The sequence below is a fragment of the Leptonychotes weddellii genome, chromosome 1 (genome assembly GCF_054177405.1).
Source record: "Leptonychotes weddellii isolate Sample4059 chromosome 1, ASM5417740v2, whole genome shotgun sequence".
NCBI classification, from domain to species: Eukaryota; Metazoa; Chordata; class Mammalia; order Carnivora; family Phocidae; genus Leptonychotes; species Leptonychotes weddellii.
In genome coordinates this window covers 137,875,786-137,896,836 of record NC_138369.1, presented here as the reverse complement: position 1 = coordinate 137,896,836, position 21,051 = coordinate 137,875,786, and the positions used below count along the sequence as shown (strand labels likewise).

General features: G+C 38.9%; 1 protein-coding gene across 1 annotated transcript in view; it reads left to right on the top strand.

Moving 5' to 3' along the window:
- GAP43 (growth associated protein 43) overlaps positions 1-21,051 on the top strand; it is a 94,846-nt gene extending 73,795 nt beyond the window's left edge. The window contains exon 3 of the mRNA XM_081833666.1: positions 20,349-21,051. Coding sequence (XP_081689792.1) covers positions 20,349-20,437 — 89 coding nt within the window. The 3' untranslated portion in view covers positions 20,438-21,051. The remainder of the gene's footprint in view (positions 1-20,348) is intronic.

The window sequence follows — 21,051 nt, the reverse complement described above, 5'->3', positions numbered from 1 at the left end:
ACACCTGCTGGGTATGGCAGATTTGTACCTTGTCACCATGTGTGTAATGTGCACAAGAAAACCAGTAACAAGGTTAATGCCCCTCTTCACAAAGAGAGTTTTGTTTGCTCTCGCTTTCTCTGCCACTACTCTAATACTCTCTGCCATTACTCCCACTTTCCTTCCTCCACCCCCACCACCATGTTCCCACCAGATCTCCTGAGCGTTGTTACTCCTCAGCCCATCAGCCAAAGTTAGTGGGTTTCCATGGTTACCAGGCAGCTGGTGTCTAGACACCCAGAGATGCCTTGCAATTGAGCTGCAAATCTAGCTTCTATCATACACACCCCTCTCTTCCCTCCTCCTCTTTCCTCACATTTCCTCTTTATTTACAGTAGGCATTAATGCCAACACAGGATGGGAGTTCCTTTTGATAGGCCATTAAAGAAGGAGGGAAGAGAGAGAGGGTAGAAAAGCCAAACTTGCTGTCTTGTCATATCAGTGAAGTGCGAAAAAACTGAGGTGACAGACCCCAATCTGGCTTCTCTTTCTTCTTCACAAAGGATTTTATTTAATTAAAATATTTTAAATTAGAAAACAGTGCCACTTGTCCATTGGGAGCCATAAGCATCTTTAAGAGCCAGTAAAAGCATTTCAAGATAGGCTTCAGCTGATGGCACTGGATTGAGGTAGAACCTTTCACCGTCTCTGGACAATCAATGTAATATCTCTTTCTCCGATGCTCAGGGGAATCATACATCCCTAAGTATTACCAGATGGAAAACTTTGGAGTGGGATACAGGCACATGCAAGGAAGGGCTTTAACAGCAACACATCAGATCTGGAAGAGTCAAGTTTAATCTCCTCTATTTCTTCTGAGAAAGAGAAAAGCACCTCCTGATAACTAGGAGCTGGCCTGGCACTCACAGATAGGCCTTGGTATTCTCCTGTTGACATAACCAATTTTATAGAATGCCAATATCAGACTTTGTGTGATGGCTCAAGACCACCATAATCATGTCTGAACACAGACTAATTATGGGCATTGTCTAAACCATAAAATAGCCAAATATTTCCCTAGCTGGCTAATGTGAGTGCTGATACTCACCTCATTCCTCCTTCCTTCTAGATAATGTTTGTTGAGATGCTCAATCATAAAATGACCCGTTTCATGGTAGCATCCAATTCAGACCAAAGCTCTGCTTCCTTGAATCTAACTCCAAATCCCCTAGCACAAGCCCAGATAAGTCCTTTCTAACCCTGTCTTACTGCGATGCCTTATGGTTTCCCACTCTATGTTCTCCCTGGGAGCAACATGTCAATAAATCCAACTTTATTCAACTACAGGTGTTCTTGGTAGTCCTTGGCTGGAAGGTGCTGATAATCCATAGAATTCTTTTTATATTATAATTTATAGTCAAATTACTTCAGTCAAAAATCTTTTTCTCATTTTCTCCCACATCTTCTATTTCCAATGTTATCTTTATCCCCAAATTTATTACTACATCTCCCTGAGTTTACCAATTCTCCTTCTAAGATCTCATAAAAATCTAACTCAGAAAACAAAATTAACTCCTAATTTATCTTTCCTATCCCTAGTATCTTCTTGCTTTTGGTCTCAACATGAGACAGGATGACCCAGGCCCTTGGATGAGTTTAAAAGCCTCTCTACTCACATGAAAAAATGCTCAACATCACTCAGTTCAGGGAAATACAAATCAAAACCATGATGAGTACCACCTCACACCTGTCAGAATGGCTAAAATTAACAGCTCAGGAAACAACAGATGTTGGTGAGGATCCAGAGAAAGGGGAACCCTCTTACACTGTTGGTGGGAATGCAAACTGGTGTAGCCGTTCTGGAAAACAGTGTGGAGTTTCCTCAAAAAGTTAAAAATAGAGCTACCCTATGACCCAGCAATTGCACTACTAGGTATTTATCCAAAAGATACAAAAATAGTGATTCAAAGCGGCACGTGTTGCCCAATGTTTATAGCAGCAATGTGCACAATAGCCAAAATATAGAAAGAGCCCAGGTGTCCATCGACAAATGAATGGATAAAGATGTGGTATATATATAAAATAGGATGTTGGGGCACCTGGGTGGCTCAGTCGGTTAAGTGTCTGCCTTCGGCTCAGGTCATGATCCCAGGGTGCTGGGATTGAGCCCCACATCGGGCTCCCTGCTCCGCGGGAAGCCTGCTTCTCCCTCTCCCACTCCCCCTGCTTGTGTTCCCTCTCTCGCTGTGTCTCTCTCTGTCAGATAAATAAAATCTTAAAAAATAATAATAATAAAAAAATAAAATAAAATAAAATAGGATGTTACTCAGCCATCAAAAAGAAGGAAATCTTGCCATTTGCAATGACATGGATGGAATTAGAGGGTATTATGCTAAGTGAAATAAGTCATTCAGAGAGAGACAAATACCATATGATTTCACTCATATGTGGAATTTAAGAAACAAAACAGATGAACTTAGGGGAAAGGAAGGAAAAATAAAATAAGATAAAAACAGAGGGAGACAAATCATAAGAGACTCTTAACTATAGGAAACAAACTGGGGGTTGCTGGAGGGCAAGTCAGTGGGGGGGAAGTGGACATTAAGGAGGGCACTTGTTGTAATGAGCACTGGGTGTTATAAGCAACTGATGAATCACTAAATTCTACCCCTGAAACTAATAATACTCTATAGGTTAACTAAATTGAATTTAAATAAAAAATTTTTTTAAAAGCCTCTCTACTACTCTTCAGAAATTTTGTAATCCGAATCAGCAGTGATGGCAAAGAAATGGGTCAGACAGAGTGCAAACATCAAACATGTCTAAGCAAAATTATAGTGAGACTATGACCAAAAAATTTTTGATTTAGTACATTCTCATTTAAAACAGGAGGAAAGGCATTTCCCCTGTTTCAAACTATGATGACAGAGAATTTGGTGAGGCAGGAACCATCTCTTCTCTCTTTCACATTATCATTTGCTGGCTTTAAATAACTATTTTAGCTACCACTATCAATGGTAGGGAAGACACTTTCAAGAGGGCCACCTTGGAAACAGAAAGACACATTGAAAGATGACTGCACTGGTTCAGACTTTAATGTCTCCACTGCCCCCTTTCTAGAATAGGTAAAATTAAAGAGCACTATACACAAGCAGTAGTAATATGGCTAGTCTCTATTCCCTTTGAGTTTGGCACATTTTTCCAACAAAAGTGTCAATACAGTTCTTATTTTTTTCTTTCCATTTCATGGCCTCAAGTAGAGAGATAAGTTGCTGAGAAAGAAGAATCAACAGATATAAATAGGTGCATATAAAGAGAAGATTTTAAGGAATGACAAGGCCAAACTGGTTATATCTGTAGTAATAGTGATTGTGTAATGTCCACTATAGATTGAGATATAGGATTGGAACCAGGAGTAGATCCAAGGATATAGAGAAATATTTGGCAGTAGAAATTGGAACTTAATGTATATGAGGCCAGGAGTCATTAAAATTTTGTGATAAAGAAAGTAATATGTTTTCAGTGATGTATAAGGATTAATAATATGATGGTGATGGGCGCCTGGGTGGCTCAGTTGGTTAAGCGACTGCCTTCGGCTCAGGTCATGATCCTGGAGTCCCGGGATCGAGTCCCGCATCGGGCTCCCTGCTCAGCAGGGAGTCTGCTTCTCCCTCTGACCCTCCTCCCTCTCATGCTCTCTGTCTCTCATTCTCTCTCTCTCAAATAAATAAAAAAAAATCTTTAAAAAAAAAAATAAAATAAATAATATGATGGTGATGATATAAATTGGGCAGTTATTTGGTTATGAGGTCAGGGTTGAAGTCATTAGAATGTTTTCTGTTGCAGAGTCTACAAAAAAAGGTAGGATTCTTGAATTGCAGTCATGTTAGGGGACAGGGAATTAAAAACTAGACCCATAATGGCAAGAGAAGACCTAGGAAACAGCAGAAATAAATCTAGAACACAGTCTTCACTAAAGTTAAGAAAAAAAGGAATATTTTAAGAAACAAAAATGCATCCACAGCTAAAGAGATTATTTTATTTAAGCTATTGCAATAGAGACTCCAACTCCCAAGATCATAGTAGCTTGGTAGGCGGTAGCTTTCCCTTAGACTTACAGGGAGGAGCAGTCTAGTCAAGTTACAGGTGGGGCGATTTACAACTGGGGTTGTGCAGTCAGCAGAAGTATATAGTCCGTTAGCTGAACAGGATTTGTTTATCTCTGTATCTAGCTTGTTTCAAAGGGACAAACAGTTCTAATCTCAGCTACTCATGAGACAAAGAAGGGGCATTTGGAGGGTCTGTGTCTGGCTTTGTCAGCAGGTATAGGCAAAGATGGGGGAAGAACCATGTTTGGTCTTGTTTTTTTTCATGACCCGAGCCAAAGGCAGACGCCCAACAACTGAGCCACCCAGGTGCCCCCATGTTTGGTCTTGTTACAGGTAAGGGAGTCACCCACAAGTCTTCTGGGAATCATGAGAAAGTGTGTACAGCATATCATGGGGAGAAGAGTGTTTTGCAATAAGCCATTTTCTGGAGCACAAAAGGGTGGGGAGACTTCCTTAACTGTCACTGTATTCTGGAGCATGGAGCTCAATTAAAGGTCAACAACTGTCCAAAGAAGTAGTTATCAAAAAAAGATCTAGCACAACAGTAAATGACAAAAGACCTTATGACTTGGAATATATATATATATTTGGTGAATCTGAGGAGAGTACTGTCAGAAAAATGGTAAAGTTAAAGTCAGCTTATAGAGAAATAAAAGATGATGTGAAGAAATGATTGCATAACTGCAACTTGGCTTTTCATGCAGTTTGATCAAAGAGGAAAGGAACAGGTTTGTAAACTTCTCGAACAAGGAGGTAGTTATCTTTGCGTTTTTGGACTGTTGTACAAAAAAATATATAGATTTAGGATATATTTTGTTCCATGTTATTCTATAATAAAGAGCTCTATGAAGGCTTAAGGGAGGTAGATTTTAGCTGGATATTGGGAATAAGTTACTGTTAAAGTTGGAATGGCCTGTTGAAGCAGAGGCTGTCCATCCGCTAAGAGTGTTCTAGGGGATTCCTGTATTTAAGGTGAGGCATTGCTGGAGGGTCTCCAAAGCCCCTTTCTACTCTATAGTTTCTGTATGTACACAGTCTGATTACTTTCATATAAATAGGGTTTTGAAAGAAGGAAGAGAGGAGAAGGTAAATTATAGACATAAGGTGTGCCTTGGAAAATGGCTTCCTTAGAGAAAAACACTGGGTGGAGAAAAGAGAGAAAGCCTTCAGTGGGATGAGCTTTCAAATGGGAGTATTATATGATGGGCAGAACATATATGATTGTATATCTATTCCAGGTAAACCACAGGCTCACTGTGAATCTTTATTCTTTAACTGCTTATTTTCCCAATGTCCTCAAATAGCCAAAGCTATTACATTCTTTGCCATTAAGTAAAGAACTTTCAGCTCTTTGACTAAAGAGAGAAAAATCAGTACAAATACAAATATTACTTTTTCGATAGAGTTCTGGTTGTATTCCAGTGAATGCTATTGATTTTTAAAGCAGTTTTTCACTCAAAGGCAGTGCCATAATTTGACAAGCCCCAGGAAGCCAAAACACACAATGAGTGCAAAACAAATTGTCCCAGTAAGAGATGGGGATTGCATTTATTTACCCACATGCAAGCATATAACACAAGCACCTTTTATAGGGCTTTCTTGTTACAATAATATTTTTAAAATTAATTTCAAAATTGAGTTAAACCTTCTCAGTTGGTTTTTTTTAACACTCTGCTTCCATTGGGAAGTGAAGGGGGTGGTAGGTGGGGTGACGTGCATTTTCATTTCCTCTTCTTCAGGACATAGTAATGGTCTTTTACAGGTTCCTAGATATGACAGCATTTGTAGTAATTTTAGCAATTCTGGACTTTTATTATCTGGTAACTCTTTAGTCACTTAGTTTATGAAACCTACCGTAGTTGGTGATAACTTTTCAGCCCAAGTTACTAATTTTAGAGGTCCCCATGTTTTTCCTCTCTGCATAGAATATCTGCTTCACCCCTCACAATCTGTACACAATATATTAAAGTTTGATACAACGATGATCCTTAGTCCTGGTTCTGAAAACATCCAGAGTATCTAAAAGTACTTCTGGTGACCCTTAAAGCAAAATTATATTGAATTTACCTTTCATTTCACAAAGGAGAAAAGGAATGGAGGGAGGGAGTGGAGAAGGGAGGTGAGAGAAAAAGGGGGAAAGGGGTAAGAACAGAGTTGGGAGGGGGTGGAGAAATAGATTTATGGAGTGCATTTAGGGCCACTGGGGAGAGATGCAAGTTAAAATCAAGCAGTGGAATCCACTCATCCCTAAAGGCTGTGAGAGGTATAATGGTATTATGGCAGGGTCTGAATTCTAATTAGCTGTGTGATTTTGGGCAAGTCACAGAGACTCTCCATCGTCAGTTTTTGTCAGAGGGAATGAGGGGCTGAGATCAGATAATTTCCAAGACCTCCTTCAACTCCCACTATTCTGTAATTTTATGAACAGTTACAAGCCAACTCTATGACAATATATATAGTTTTTGTATTTTTGTCCTCAATTATGTGGTTTATCCACTTGCATTGATAAAATTAGCAACTGCCACATCTTTAGTTTTCTTTTGTACTATATAGATACAGCCATAAGGGAGAATTCAGCAACAAAGTTAAATAATGGTCTGGTTAATCTCAAGTACCACCCAAACACATCCTAGCGAGTCACAGCAAGGCACAAGCTGAATAGGACTCATAAGCGTAGTGCTTTTATTTAAAAATCTAAATGTTACCTAAGCAATAGATACTCACAAGTAGGAAAAATTCTTAGGCAGCTATAGTCATTGTTGAAGTGACTCTGACACAGTTACAATTATGTCTAACTTTGGTTTCTGTATTTTAACTATCAGGTCAGATAATCAAATCATTTAATCAAATATCAGATCTTGGGATTTGACAACCTAGGATCTGTTTTTGTTTTAAATACAAATGTTGAAAATATAATCTCTGTAATAGGCATATTAACTCAGTCTGTTAAAACATTACAAATGATTATTTGAACTTTTATTTTTATTTTTTTTAAGTTTTATTTATTTAAGTAACCTCTACACCCAACATGAGGCTCGAACTCACAATGCCGGATCAAGAGTTGCATGCTCTTCTGACAGAGCTAGCCAAGCGCCCCTGATGAGTTGAATTTTTAAATGAAAACCAGTATAGTGGTGGCTCAGTTGGTTGAGCGACTGCCTTTGGTTCAGGTCATGATCCCAGAGTCCCAGGATCAAGTCCCGCATTGGGCTCCCTGCTGAGCTGGAGTCTGCCTCTCCCTCTGACCATCCCCACTCTCATGTGCTCTCTCTTGCTCTCTCTCATTCTCTTTCTCTCTTAAATAAATAAAATCTTTAAAAAGAAAAAGAAAAAGAAAATCAGTATAGCCCAGAAGATTGTTCATGAAATTTCTTAAGGTCTGACAAACACAAATGACCACACTTGCATAACTGATCTCTAGATGAGATCTATGGTGACTATAATAGAAATACCTAAGGAAAAACAAACTTGAAAAGGCTGGTACAATGTCTAAGCAGCCTGTTTGAGTGAAAAAGAAAAACTGTGAGAAAGAAAAGCTGAGAAGTAGACTCAGTGAAAAATGACCAACAAATGATAATCCTGTTTAATTTTTCCCATCTCTTAAGTAGGGACCTAAATAATTAATATCAAATACCTGAGGGTCTGATTTTTTTGAAAATTACTAACTTTCTCCAGAATGCAGCAGGAGAAATTATAGATAAGCCTTGGTGGGGGGAATGCTAAATTAACCATATTTTAACAAGATTGCAAAAAGTATGGTATTTCCTTGCCTAGAATTTTTAAAAGAGAACAGTCCTTCCTACTCTATCTTTACTCTGTCCTTCAAAGTCTGCTATAATTCCTTGCTTTAGAAGGTCCAGAAATGAGAGAGTGTTGTGCATAGGTGGGAAGAAAAACCCATCAGAACAGTCTCTACACAGCCCCCAAGGACTTATCCCCCTACATAGGCCCTGTCCCCAGATGACTGTAAGTCTTCTTGGAAATGAAAAGATCTTTCTCATAATGAAGTTGAAGAATCTCACTGTATCTAATAGTTTTCCTTAAGGTTAAAGGACAAGAAGTCTTAGGTCTCTTTCAAGTCTTAGATTCGGTGATTATTATCAAATAAGGAAATTTTTCTTAAAATTGGATATGATGTCTTGTGCCTGGAGAATTGCCATAACCTCTGTAAGTTGCCTACTGGATGCAAGATTTACTGCATATCTGGGGATGGGGGTGACTTAGTTCTTGTTCATTCAGTGTGGTAAACTTTTGCTACAAAATTTATGGAATCACATGGAGCCAAAGCCAAAGATAAGGTTATTTCCTTTTGAAATCAATTAGCTGCTATTCTTTGGGTATGAAATAGAGGAGATTGTTCTGTTCTTAAGCAGAAGCAATAGCAGAGAAGTTCCTGCCTTTTGAAACATTACTGTTTAGCAGCCTTGATTCTTTCATCATACATCATAGACTCATGCCCTTCAAGTTTGGTCAGTTGTCATCTTTGCTGTTATAATCATTTCCGGACTTTGGCCCTTGACTTCAAAACCTTTTCTCAAAGAATGATTTTTTTCCACTCTACAAGCAAAAAACTTTGTAAGCCACAGGCTGTTCTTCCCTTTCTTGGGCTATTTGAAGAAAAAAAAAAATTGGGCCTGGGCACTAAGATTGGATAAGCATGAATTAGTGGAGATAGGGAGATGATAACTCTCATTTCTTAGGCACATAGGTAAGCAAGGTATCTTATAGTGTTACCATAAGGTGGGTAACAATACTAGCACCAATTACAGATTTTCCTTACAGATAAGGAAAATGAGGCAATGAGAGGTTAAGTAACTCACTCAAAGTCATGTTGTCAGAGATAGAATTTAAATGCAAATAGTCTGACTGAATAACCAGCTTTCTTATTCACTACTCTACGCCATCATCTAAAAATAGTTATGCTTTTAGTACATATCTATTTTTTACATTTGGGATTTTTTTTTATCTGAGTAATTTGTTATAAAATTAGAAGATAGACATAACGTTAACCAAAAAAAAAAAGGAGGAAAGGAGGAGAATGGGATAATGCTTTTCATGGCTATGAGCCAGGATAATGGTTGAGGTTCCTTTTTATAATCCAATGTTTTGAAATTCAGACAGACCCCTGCTATTCAAACATTACAGGTCCACAGTTTTTCTGCTTGAGGCAATACAGGTTTTATTTACATGTCACAAAGCATTCCTGGGATTTTCCCTTTTTCCATATTTTCTTTCCCCTATAAATATTAAATGCCTATCTTGTGATAAGCATGATACTAAGAGTTGGGGTTAATGTAAATGAATTGATTCACTAAAACATATATATGTGCCTGGTACTTTTCTAGGCATTTGGGATTTATTAATGAATAAAATAAATTTAAAAAAATCTCTGCCTGAGGATCATAACAGAGGAACTGGTCTAAAGGATCATGGATGACTTTCTTGAGAAGTTAGCCTGGATGCTAAAACCTAAAAGCAGTGTCATACCAAGAGTGGTGTGGGTTGGTGGGAGTGGTCTTCCCTGATGAAGGGAAGTGCTTTATTATTTACTTTGTTTATAATTGTCAGAACATGGTTTTAATAAAAGGTAGACCAACTTAAAAAAAAATCTCTGCCTTTGTGAAGTTTAAAGTCTAGCAAATGTATCCTTTTCCTTTGAAAAGTTAGTTCACGGTCAAGAAGGCTCAAAGGATACCACAAACTGATGTATAATGCAAGAGTATAATTTCCATATAAATAAAGAGAAGGAACTGACTAATTACACCTAGGATAGTTTTGGAGGTGCGGAAACAACATTTGAGCTGTGTCATGAGGGAAAATTAAGCAGCCAACTCAAATGATTCAAACCTTGAAGACTCGCTATGCGCATTGACTAAGATAATTGACTGGCCTGCCTCCCAACTCCAGTCCTTAATTTTTAGTTAAAGGAATAACTTTGGTCCCAGTCTCTAAAATCTGCACCTGAGATGGGACTCTTTTGTGAATACTTTATCGGTGGAAATCTGGAAGGGAGTGAAAAAGAGGACAGACCAGGGGAAGAAGACAGTCAAAGATGTGGGTTCAGGAAAAGTGAAGTCTCAACCTGATCCCACAGAGAGCTCTAAAGTACAAACTGTACCACAGCCAGACTGTTTTGCCCCCAAACAAGGGCACTAGAGTCACGGGGGGCAAACGGGGCATCACCTTTCAGACACATCAGGTTGTGGTGATTCACAATTCATACCCCCACTCAAGGGGCAAGAGTATGCCATTGGCAGCCAACACCTCCAGCAGCTGGGAGATGGCAGAGGGATCTGAGAGGACACCGATAGCATCTGTGACAAGGAGCATAGGACATCTGGAAGGCCTCAGTAGGGATACAGAGATGTATCGAAACTTGAATGGCAAGCAAAGGGAGAGATAATATTGTGAATTAACTTTTTGCTACCTCTTTTTGCTTTGGTAGGCCATTTATAAAACCTGAAATAGGCATTGCCTATTTTTATTTCATTCACTAAAAAAATCTTGAAATATGAATACAGATGGTCTCCGACTTACGATGATTTGGCTTACGATGTTTGACTTTATAATGGAGTGAAAGTGATACACATTCAGTAGAAACCATACTTTGCAGTTTGATCTTTCCTCAGGCTAGCAGTATGTGGTATGATCCTCTCTCGTGATGCTGGGCGGTGGCAGCGATCTGAAGCTCCCAGTCAGCCAGGCGATCACAAGGGTTAATAACAGATACACTTACCACCATTCTGCACCCACACAGCCATTCTGTTTTTCACTTTCAGTACAGCATTCAATAAATTCCATGAGATATCCAACACTTTATTATAGAGCAGGCTTTGTGTGAGATGATGTTGCCCAACTGTAGGCTAGTGTAAATGTTCTGAGCCTGTTTTAGACAGGCAAGGCTAATTAATGATGTTCAGTAGGTTAGGTGTATTAAATGCATTTTTGACTTACGATACTTTCTTTTTTTTAAGATTTATTTATTTTAGAGAGAGAGAAAGAGAGAGCACATACATGAGTGAGCAGGAGGAGGGGCAGAGAGAGAGGGAGAGAATCCTCAGGCTCCCCATTGAGTGTGGAGCCCAGCGCAGGGCTTGATCCCAGGACCCCAAGATCATGACCTGAGCCAAAATCAAAAGCTGGCTGCCTAACCGACTGAGCCACCCAGGCACCCCTGACTTATGATACTTTCAAATTACAATGGGGTTTTGGGAACATAACCCCACTGTAAGTCGAAGATCTGTAATTTAAAATTAACAAAATGGAAGAGGCATTATTCTTCAGGATTCCCGATTTAAAGTTGGTTCTTGAAGACAAATATGACTTTTATTCTGATTAAAAGGAACCTCTTTCATTTTGAAATCAGAGTCCACAAATGTATCTTCTTGGTACAATTAAAAAATCTTACTCCAGACACCCTGCCTCCTTTTATTTTTCCAGTGAGAGTGTTTTAAAATTTTTGAATGCCTTTTGACCCTACCACTGGTTTTACCAGTGGCCAGATTTTTCACATTAATGTTATCTGCCTGGCCTCTAAGACAATTGAGTTTGTAAAGGCCAGAGACATGCAACTAAGCCTTTCTCCCAGCTAGGATTCTCCTCACCTGGGATACTGTGAAGTGAAAAGGGGCAATGGAGAGTTGAACTCCTGTCAGATGGAATTTTGAAGTATTTAAAAAATACACAATTCCACAGAAAAGAGGAAAACAAACTCAATTTTTAGGCTAAACTGTTTCTGATCATCACTATTAGCAACACTCAATATCACAACATCACTTTTGCATCCCTAACATGGCCCTTCTCCAAATTTCTGTGTCATAGGAGCTGTCATTGTTTGTGCTGACCCCTTAGACTAACGGTCTGACAGAGAGCAGTGTCTCACTAGATCTCCAGAATCAACTGCCGGCGTAGCACATAGTTTAGCTAAGGGGAAGGATGAAGGGGTGAAGTTACTTGACTGTTATGCTAGAGTGAAAATCCCCCCAATTTTTGTTTTCATTTTTAACCTTTAAAAGTTGACTCGTTCATTGTGAGAATGGTAAGAAATACTGTTAACAGTTTAATTTTATATATTTATTCCATCTTGTCCCAGAAATGACTTAGGGCAACTATGTGAGCCACGTAAATTTCAATTTTTTTAAAAATCTTTCTGCACGTTTCTAATGGGGGAAGAAGATAGAACACTAATTTTAATGGTTTGGCAGACATTTTATATAGAGAATGTTTAAGAAGTTTTCAAGGCCAGTCAACTTGTATGTTCTTTGACTTTTGCTTTGATTTTTTTCAAAACAAAAATATCTGGGTCATTTTTCTTTCAGGAAAGAAGGAAGGAAGGGATGATGGAAGAAAGAGAAGAAGGAAGGAAGGAGGGAGGGAGGGAAGAAAGGGAAGAAGGAAGGAAGGAAGCAAGGAAGCAGGACCAAAAAAACACCAACTTTTGCTCCAAATGTTAGAGATCTTAGATTCTTTCCCAACCTCTGTAACTGAATAGCTATTTAATTAATAAATCACTTGCATACTTATTTTCTGATCAGAGTCAGAGACTACAGGAACATTCTAGGGGAGAGGTGCTTTTAATCATTTATCTGGGAAAGAAGTTTTTTATCCCTTTGGGAATTTTTTTTTCCCCTCCTGGGATGAGAATGTTAAACTTGATGGGTGTTTTTCACCAGAATCTCACAGCTTGGATTAAAGTCTCAACATAACTGCATTCTACACTTTAAATTTTATAAAGTCCTCTTAAATGCTTTCTTTGAGCTTTTATACAACCTGCAATAAGGTGGGGTGGTCAATATTATTCATATTTTGTATAGATTAGGAAACTGAGGCAAAGAAAGGAAAAGTAATTTCTTTGAGATCATATGACTAATTGGTGGCAAGGTCAAGGTTGGAATACAAATCAGCTTGGTCCTAGGCCTAAACTTTTGAGAGAAGTAAACATGTGTATGTATGTGTCAGATATCACTGGGACCCCGCCACCATGCTGCCTTTGAGTTTTCTCCTTGGTTAAATTTTTGTTTGTTACTCTTTGAAATCCTCAAGTGAATAGTATAAGCAGTAAAATTATCCTCTCTTTCAAAGGCTCAGAAAGCAAGAGGTGGGGGCAGAGGTAAAATTTGCACCTTTCTGCTGACATCAAAATGGTGCATACTGGCTCAGTGCTTTGAAAGGAATTTAAACTGTAAAACATAGTTTAAAAAAGGGTGTTCAAAATGTGGATCCCGGTGACCATCCAAAGCCATGATCCAGGCTCCAAATCGACATCTGGTCCATAGCTCAAGAGGAAGACCATGTGAGCGACAAAGGGATGTATGTGAGTTAGCTACAGAATGCTTTTTTAATTACTTTCCTTTGAGCCTTCGAGGTGATAATGTTTAATATTCAAGAAAAGTGAAAATAAAAAGGGAAAGCAAACACCGCAGCCCCGTGTGATTGGTAGAGTAATTGTGGGCATGGCCCCAGGATGATAGCAGCTTCTATTTAATCAATGTTGACAAGGCTGGGGAGAGCTGGGCAGGTCCCAAGAGATAATGTTTTACTCGGAAATCCACTCAACCTAATTTCAGTAATGTAGGGCTGTGGAGGGGCCTGGAGCGGAGCCAGTAAACAGGGCCATTAGAGCTGAGGGTGGGCGATGGCAGCTGGGAACACGGCCATCCCTCCAGCAGCACTGCAGCCTGTAGCCGGGCCGCCCGACTGAGCACGCGAGCAGTCGCTGCTTCATATGCTCCTGCTGTTTGCTCACCGACAGAATGCACAGATGTGCTATTCTCACCCTTTCGAGGAAATGAACGGGATGCGTAAAGTCAAGAGCTGCTTCCAGACTTGATTTCGATAAAGATCAAAAAGCCAGTTTGGCATGCATCTTTCAAGGACCACCGTGCAGTCATCTGCCTGAGTCCCCTTACTCTTTTAAGGCCACCACCACACTGTTTCAAGTGCATACGGAAATGACTTCCATCTTTCTTGCCGTTTAAATGTGGTCTTGATCTTTCCTAGGAATGGTGGTTGTGGGTCCAGAATGTGAAAAGTGCCAGGGTTTTCCATATGTTGAAACTTACGTGGCTTATTAAAGATACTCAAATTTGCAAATCCAGGAGAAATTATGCCCCTTTGGCCTGAGTTCTTCTTGTCCAGTTGTGACTTTTTCCTTTAGCACTCCTTCTCCAACAAACAATACACATGACATATAAATATGCCAGTAATTACTAGCATGTAAATTCCAGGAAGGTAGAGATTCTTGCTTGGTCTTTTCATTGCGAAAGCACCCCTGCTGTATGTGCAATGCGTAGAATGGTGTGTGGCACATAGTGAGGCTCAGGACCTTTCACCGAATAAATACATGAATGAGTGAACGCATTTTTTCTTCCCTTTTTTAGTGTCTTCAACTTTAGAACATTAAGAATTCATGACTTTACTATCTGTGATGTTAATTTTCTTCTTAACACAGACATGGTAAAATTCATGGAGACCCCTAGTGAACATGGTCATTTCTAAGAGGTCTTTGGGTCTGAAAGAAGTAATGGTTTTGTCAAGGCTAAAATGCCAGTGCCAGAGAAGGTTACAGTTCTTTACCAGATGTGGACGTCATCTGTTCAAATTGACTACATGTAATTTTTGAGAATTTAAATATTTAATGTATTTAATATCAATAATTATTAAAAAATGCCCAATTTCATTTTTTTTAAAAACAACTTTTTACCCCTTTAAACCAGACTGCTAAAATGCATCATCAGTTTTTGGTTTGGGTTTTTTGTTGTTGTTTGTTTTGGGGGATACATTCTGCCTTATAATAAAACTGAATTTAAATTTACGGGGTTGTTTTCCCTTGGTGAAGACTGATTTGTGGGGAGAAGCCATTGCTAGGTAGCAAATAGTAATGTCTGTTAATGAGAATAAGTTCACTGGTCACCTGAAATATCTGTGATTCCTGTGAATAACTTGTGATTCCTTTAATCTTGCTTTTCCTATAGTATCTTAACCATAATATTAGGTTTCCATGTTTAATATGAGCAAAAATGCTCTTGAGAGCTAACCCAAAAAAAGAGAAAGCATTTGCTACCCCTTAACTTGCTGGATTTCAACAATCACATGAGCAACTCCAAGCTTTCCTTGTTTGCTAGCTCTGGGCCCATTTACTTCCACTTGCTTGTTCTGTATCACCAGATACTAAAAATCCCATTCAATCTTTAGCTTCCACAGCCTCTTCTTAAGCAGTAACTGTCTCAGAGGGAGGTTGATCCTCTAGATGGGGAAGGTGATTATTTACCCTAATTGGATCATGATAATTGGAGTGACCAGCTGGCCTCAGCCATTCATCTATCTCTGACACTCACCATGGTGATCAAAGTTTTTGTACAAAATACTAAAGATTACATATTAACTCATCTCTAGCATTTACAATTATGTAATTAGTGCCAGAGAGTGCCAAGACCAGATTTCATATTGTTCAAGACTAATCAAGATTCTTCCCTCCATTCTGAGCTGCTTTTATTAAGGCCAGTTTTTGGACTTTGTAGGCTGCAGGAGTAGGTACCAATGGACCCCCTACTCTAGTTCCCACTCTGAGCCCACCCATTCTTCTTGGGCAAAGATAAGGGCAGGGGTGGGGGCGGCAATTAAAATAGAACCTGCCTAGATGTCTCTGTCCTAGTTTGAAATTTACTGCTGCCATTGACAAACAGTCTAACCTTGGGAAAGTTACTTCATCTCACTATACCTCAGCTTCCCCAGCTGTAAAATGGGACAACTAAAGAGCTGCAAGGATTCAGTGACATGACACAAGTACATGTAGAACTGCTTTGAGTGAGCATATAGTAAGTGCTCAACTATGTTAGCTACAGCTAAATACTTTATACAACGGGTCAGGAAAGTCATAATTTGTGGTTCTTTCCAGGCAGTGAGGTTGCTGAATAGAAGAGGTAAAAAACTGTAGCTATACCAGTATGTGATCAACATGATTTATTAACTACAATGACTTGTCTAGAGTTGGTATCGGAAGGAGAAGGAACAAGTTCGCAATATCCAAAATTTCTCTCTGGCATTCAGGTTCAAATGGACGCATTTATACATAGCTCTTGGATTCTGTTTCCGATAACTTCCCCTTTGTCTAAGGTTAAAACCTTGCGCAAACTCGTACACAGTCTCCCATCAAAGTAGATCTAGCTAGAGCAGGTATATGCTCCACATCTGATTACTGTTTCCTTCATTTGCATGTAGGTTTATTTTGGCTTGTCTCTGTTTTTGTGTAGGTCCTAAAAAATATTATTATGAGTTCTTAGCTTGCTTTACTTTTGTGGTTGTAGAAGATTCTTACTTTAGATTGTTTCCTTCCTCCATATTTTTTCTCCCCATAATTTCCTGGAGGCCTATATAAATTTCACTGAATCCACTGACTTGACACATTTTATTTCTACCCGTTAGTCATCCCTTCTTCTAATACAAAGATGACACCTTTTTTTATTATTCAGTAATATCAAGTAAATAAAATTTAAAAAACTCCTCTCATCTCATATAAAATATAATGTATATATAATTGTATGTATTCAGTTACATTGAGTTCCAGCTAACTGACTGACATGTTCCCTTTTGTAGTCAACTAGTTGAACTTCATCAGTTTTAATTTTATGGTTTTTATTTTAAATTTTGGAGCCAATGATTCGTTCTTAATGTCAGAAATTTTTTAGATCACTGAAAACCTGTGGACCCTAGCTACTCGTTTCTAATGCTGAATTGATAAAACTGATTTGATCTTGCCCTCCTCTGGTCAAGTTTGTCCACCTTATATAATGGGGAAACCAAGATTAGTAGAACTTCTAGGTTTTAGTCCTGGCTAGGTCATGAGAAAACCATATGGTTCAGGGAAATACCTGGACTTCTGATTCCTCATCTATAAAGTGAGGATGTCCATTCATTCTTTCATTCAACAAATGTTTACTGAGGCCCCTTTCTGCACTAGGTTCTGTGCTAGACACGGGGGAGTTCCAAGTTGAGCAAAATGATATTGTTGTTACCCTTGAAGAGTTATGTCTAGTAACTAGATGTTCTTTGAGGCCCCTCTCCCTGCCAACATTCTATGATTATGGATTTCATTGTCTGTTCAGGGTATATTGTTGAAAGCCTTAAGTGAGAGCAAGAATATTTGCTGTTTTTTTCACCTCTTCTTCTCAATATCCAGAAGAATGTCTGACACATTGCGGGTATTCAATAACAACTTACTGAACAAGTAAATGAATAAATAATTATATTTCAAATACTTTGAAGCTTTTAAAGGAAATTAGATATTGAAGCTCTTTTAATAGGGAGTGGACAGCAGCACTTCCTGTCACAGTAAACAGATGTATACAAGTTTTGCCCTTTCTCCCAGGGCCAGACAAAGGGTGACAAGATAAAGTATGGGAATTTGGGAGGATTTAACCTGATTCTACTCCAACAGAGGACAGAAAGTATGGCTGCTTCTCAGGATTCCTTGAATCTTTGTTCTTTTGTTTTCCCTTTTGGAATGTTGTTCCCTTATTCTACAAACAGTTCTCACCTTCCCTATCCTGCTTCTACCTTTTCTCTCAAGTTCCCTAATCTCCCTCAAAACTACCTCATAGCTCCCAAGTTTTTATTTTAGAAAGAAAAGCTTAAAGTCTTGTCTTGTTCCTACAACTGAACCTTCTCTATGCTTCTGGCCACTTTAAATCAAGGTTCTCTTTCTTTTATGGTTTGAGGAGGACACTAAATATATTGTTCTCTGGGTGGTAAGGATAGTAAACCACCTTGGGCATACTTGTGGTATCCAAAGCTTTGAGCAGGGCTGGAACAAAGTAAACTCTCTAAAAGAATTCCAAATTGCTATAAATGAACCTCACCAAAATAAATCTGGGAATTTTCTTCTGGCAGAAAATCAGCTGATTCATTAGTATACTGAAATTCTATAATCCATGAGAACAATGCTGGTACATAAAGCATTACAATGATCAGAACTGAGTTAGTCTTTTCATACAAAAATTTTTTCTTGGAAAATATGATTGGTATGCCAATAATGGTCAACTTAGAAGGTTATAGCCTTAAAATACCTTTATGAGTAATGGTAGGTAACCTTACTGTAATAATTACATTTTGGAAATAACTTATGGTCAATGACAAATCCCCAAAATAAATCAGACTTAAAAACTTTGGCCAAAAATGAGTCATTGTAGGGGTGCCTGGGTGACTCAGTTGGTTAAGCACCCAACTCTTGATTTTGGCTCAGGTTATGATCTCAGGACCCTGGGATCAAGCCCCACATTGGGCTCCCCACTCAGTGGGGAGTCTGCTTGTCTCCCTCTCCCTCTGCCCCTCCCCCCACTTGTATTCTCTCTCTCTCAAATAAATAAATCTTTAAAAAACGAGTCATTGTAACATTAAAATTATCCATCATAGCTGCTACCTTATTTACCAGACCAGCCTCATTTCATTCTAAAAATCAAATCTATTTTCAAGGAGATAAGCATTTTCTGCTACTGAAAGATTTAAGAGAATATTATTAGATGCTTGTTCCAAAGAAAGAACTCCAAAAATGTATTTCCAGTGGTGGTCTTATTTGGATGTGGACACTGAGCTTTATCTGAATATAAATATATAGCTGAATGATTTGAAAGAGACATACATTTGTATGAATTCTTTTAATGGTCTCCTATAAGGCCCTGATTTCTCTAGTCTCAACATTTCTCAATTCTTAGAAAGGCTGCTTGTGAAGTTGATCCTTGGCTGGCATCTAGCAATTTGGATTTTGAGAGGGTTCTTACCATTCCCTAACTAAGAGTCTTTACTATGCCTAAACTCTTTTGCAAACAATGTGGTTTATGCTGGACATCTGTTTTCCTTCTGGGAGTCTGGATTTGGTACATGCTAGGTAGAGGGTGCCCACATGATCAGACTCTGGTAAGAACTTGGTATTTGTAAGCTCAGGTGATCTTCCCTAGTGGATGACATCTCATACATGTCACAGTTCATTGCTGAAGGAATTAAGCACATCCTGTATAACTCCATAGGGAACGGACTCTTGGAAGCTTGTGTGTAATTTCCTCCAAACTTCATCCCATACAACTTTTCCCTTTGCTGATTTTGTTTTATATCCTTTCACTGTAGTAAATAATAGCCATGAATAGGACTATATACTGAGTCTTGTGAGTCCTAACAAATTACTGAGCCTGGGGGTAATCTGAGGGACACCCAACACAGGGAGTTTAGGTTACCAACACAGGTGATTGTAGGGCAAAGGAATTCTCTTTTCACTAGCTGGCATATTAGTAAACTGACTGTAACATGAAATCAGTTGACTGAGTCTATCAGGAAATCAGGCAGAAGAGTTAGAAAATTTGCCTACTTCCTGAGGAAAAATTATCCTTTAAAAAGATGCAGTCTTCCTTGCTAAGCAAAGCACATTGCCTTATGGATAAGTATATTCAGTTGGAATGTTCCTTGACTGCAAGAAACTAAGAACTACTATGGTTTAGTTTAGAGGTTAGCTATTTGTCTCATTAAAAAAAAAAAAAAAAGTCTGAGGAAAAGATGTGTAGGAGGGATAGGTCACTCAATGATAGTTTTTTTTCCCCATCTTTCTGCCCCACCGTCCTTAGTGTATAGTTTTTGTCTTCATGGTCAGGAGATAGCTGCTAACACTATCAGGTACTGATCTATGTCTCAGTCATCAGGAATAGCAGAAGGTAAAGGGCAACCTCCTCCTCTGGGATCCTCCCCAGGGAATTCTTTCTCTATCTAATTGGCCATCACTGTGTTATATGGACACCCTTAGCTTCAAGGGGATCTGGAAACTCAAATATTTTACTTTTCAGCCTAACACCACAAATAAGGGGTGAGAGAGTTGGAATGGCCGTTCAATGATCCCCCAAAACTATCTGTCACAATTAGCCTGACCTTGATGGAAAAGAGATACAAGATTGTTGTTGATTCCTTATTTGAAGAGCCTATGTATGGATATCTTAATTGCAAGACTGAGAGATTAAAGACCATGGTAATTTCTGTTTAGTGGCTCGTTCCCCCAATGCATAGCTTTGTTCCTGAGCTCGTACATACCTGTCACTGAACAGCCTCCTGGAGGTAACATCTTCTGAACTTGGAAAATATATTACTGGGATAGCAAAATCTCTTTTTATCTTAAATCTCTTATGAAATGGTATGAAAAGGAGAAATGCATTGCGTTATCATATTCACAAATGAGACAAAATACTAACCCCCTCTCCCCCCTCCCCACCTTGTTTTCTTCCTCAGAAGCTGTAGATGAAACCAAACCTAAGGAAAGTGCCCGGCAGGATGAGGGTAAAGGAGAAGAACGTGAGGCGGACCAAGAACATGCCTGAACTTTAAGAAATGGCTTTCCACGTCCCCACCCTCCCCTCTCCTGAACCCTGTCTCTCCCCACCCTCTTCTCAACTCCACTCTGAAGTTTCCCTTCCTGTCCTGCTCACGTCCGTGAGTCTGTCCTCTCCTACCCACTAGCCCTCTTTCTCTCTGTGTGGCAAACATTTAAAAAAAAAAAAAAAAGCAGGAAAGATCCCAAGTCAAACAGTGTGGCTTAAACATTTTTTGTTTCTTGGTGTTGTTATGGCGAGTTTTTGGTAATGATGATCCAATCATTTTGGGAAATTCTTGCACTGTATCCAAGTTTTTTGATCTGGTGCGTGTGGCCCTGTGGGAGTCCACTTTCCTCTCTATCTCTCTGTTCCAAGTGTGTGTGCAATGTTCCGTTCATCTGAGGAGTCCAAAATATCGAGTGAATTCAAAACCATTTTTCTTTTCCTCCTTTCAATGTGATGGAATGAACAAAAAGGAAAAAAATCAAAAACTCAGTTTGTTTTGAAAATAAATAAATAAACAAATAAATAAATAAAGCAAATGTGCCAATTAGCTTAACTTGTGGCTCTAAGGCTCCTTTTTCAATCTGAATATTAATAAATCATGAGAGTAATCAAAC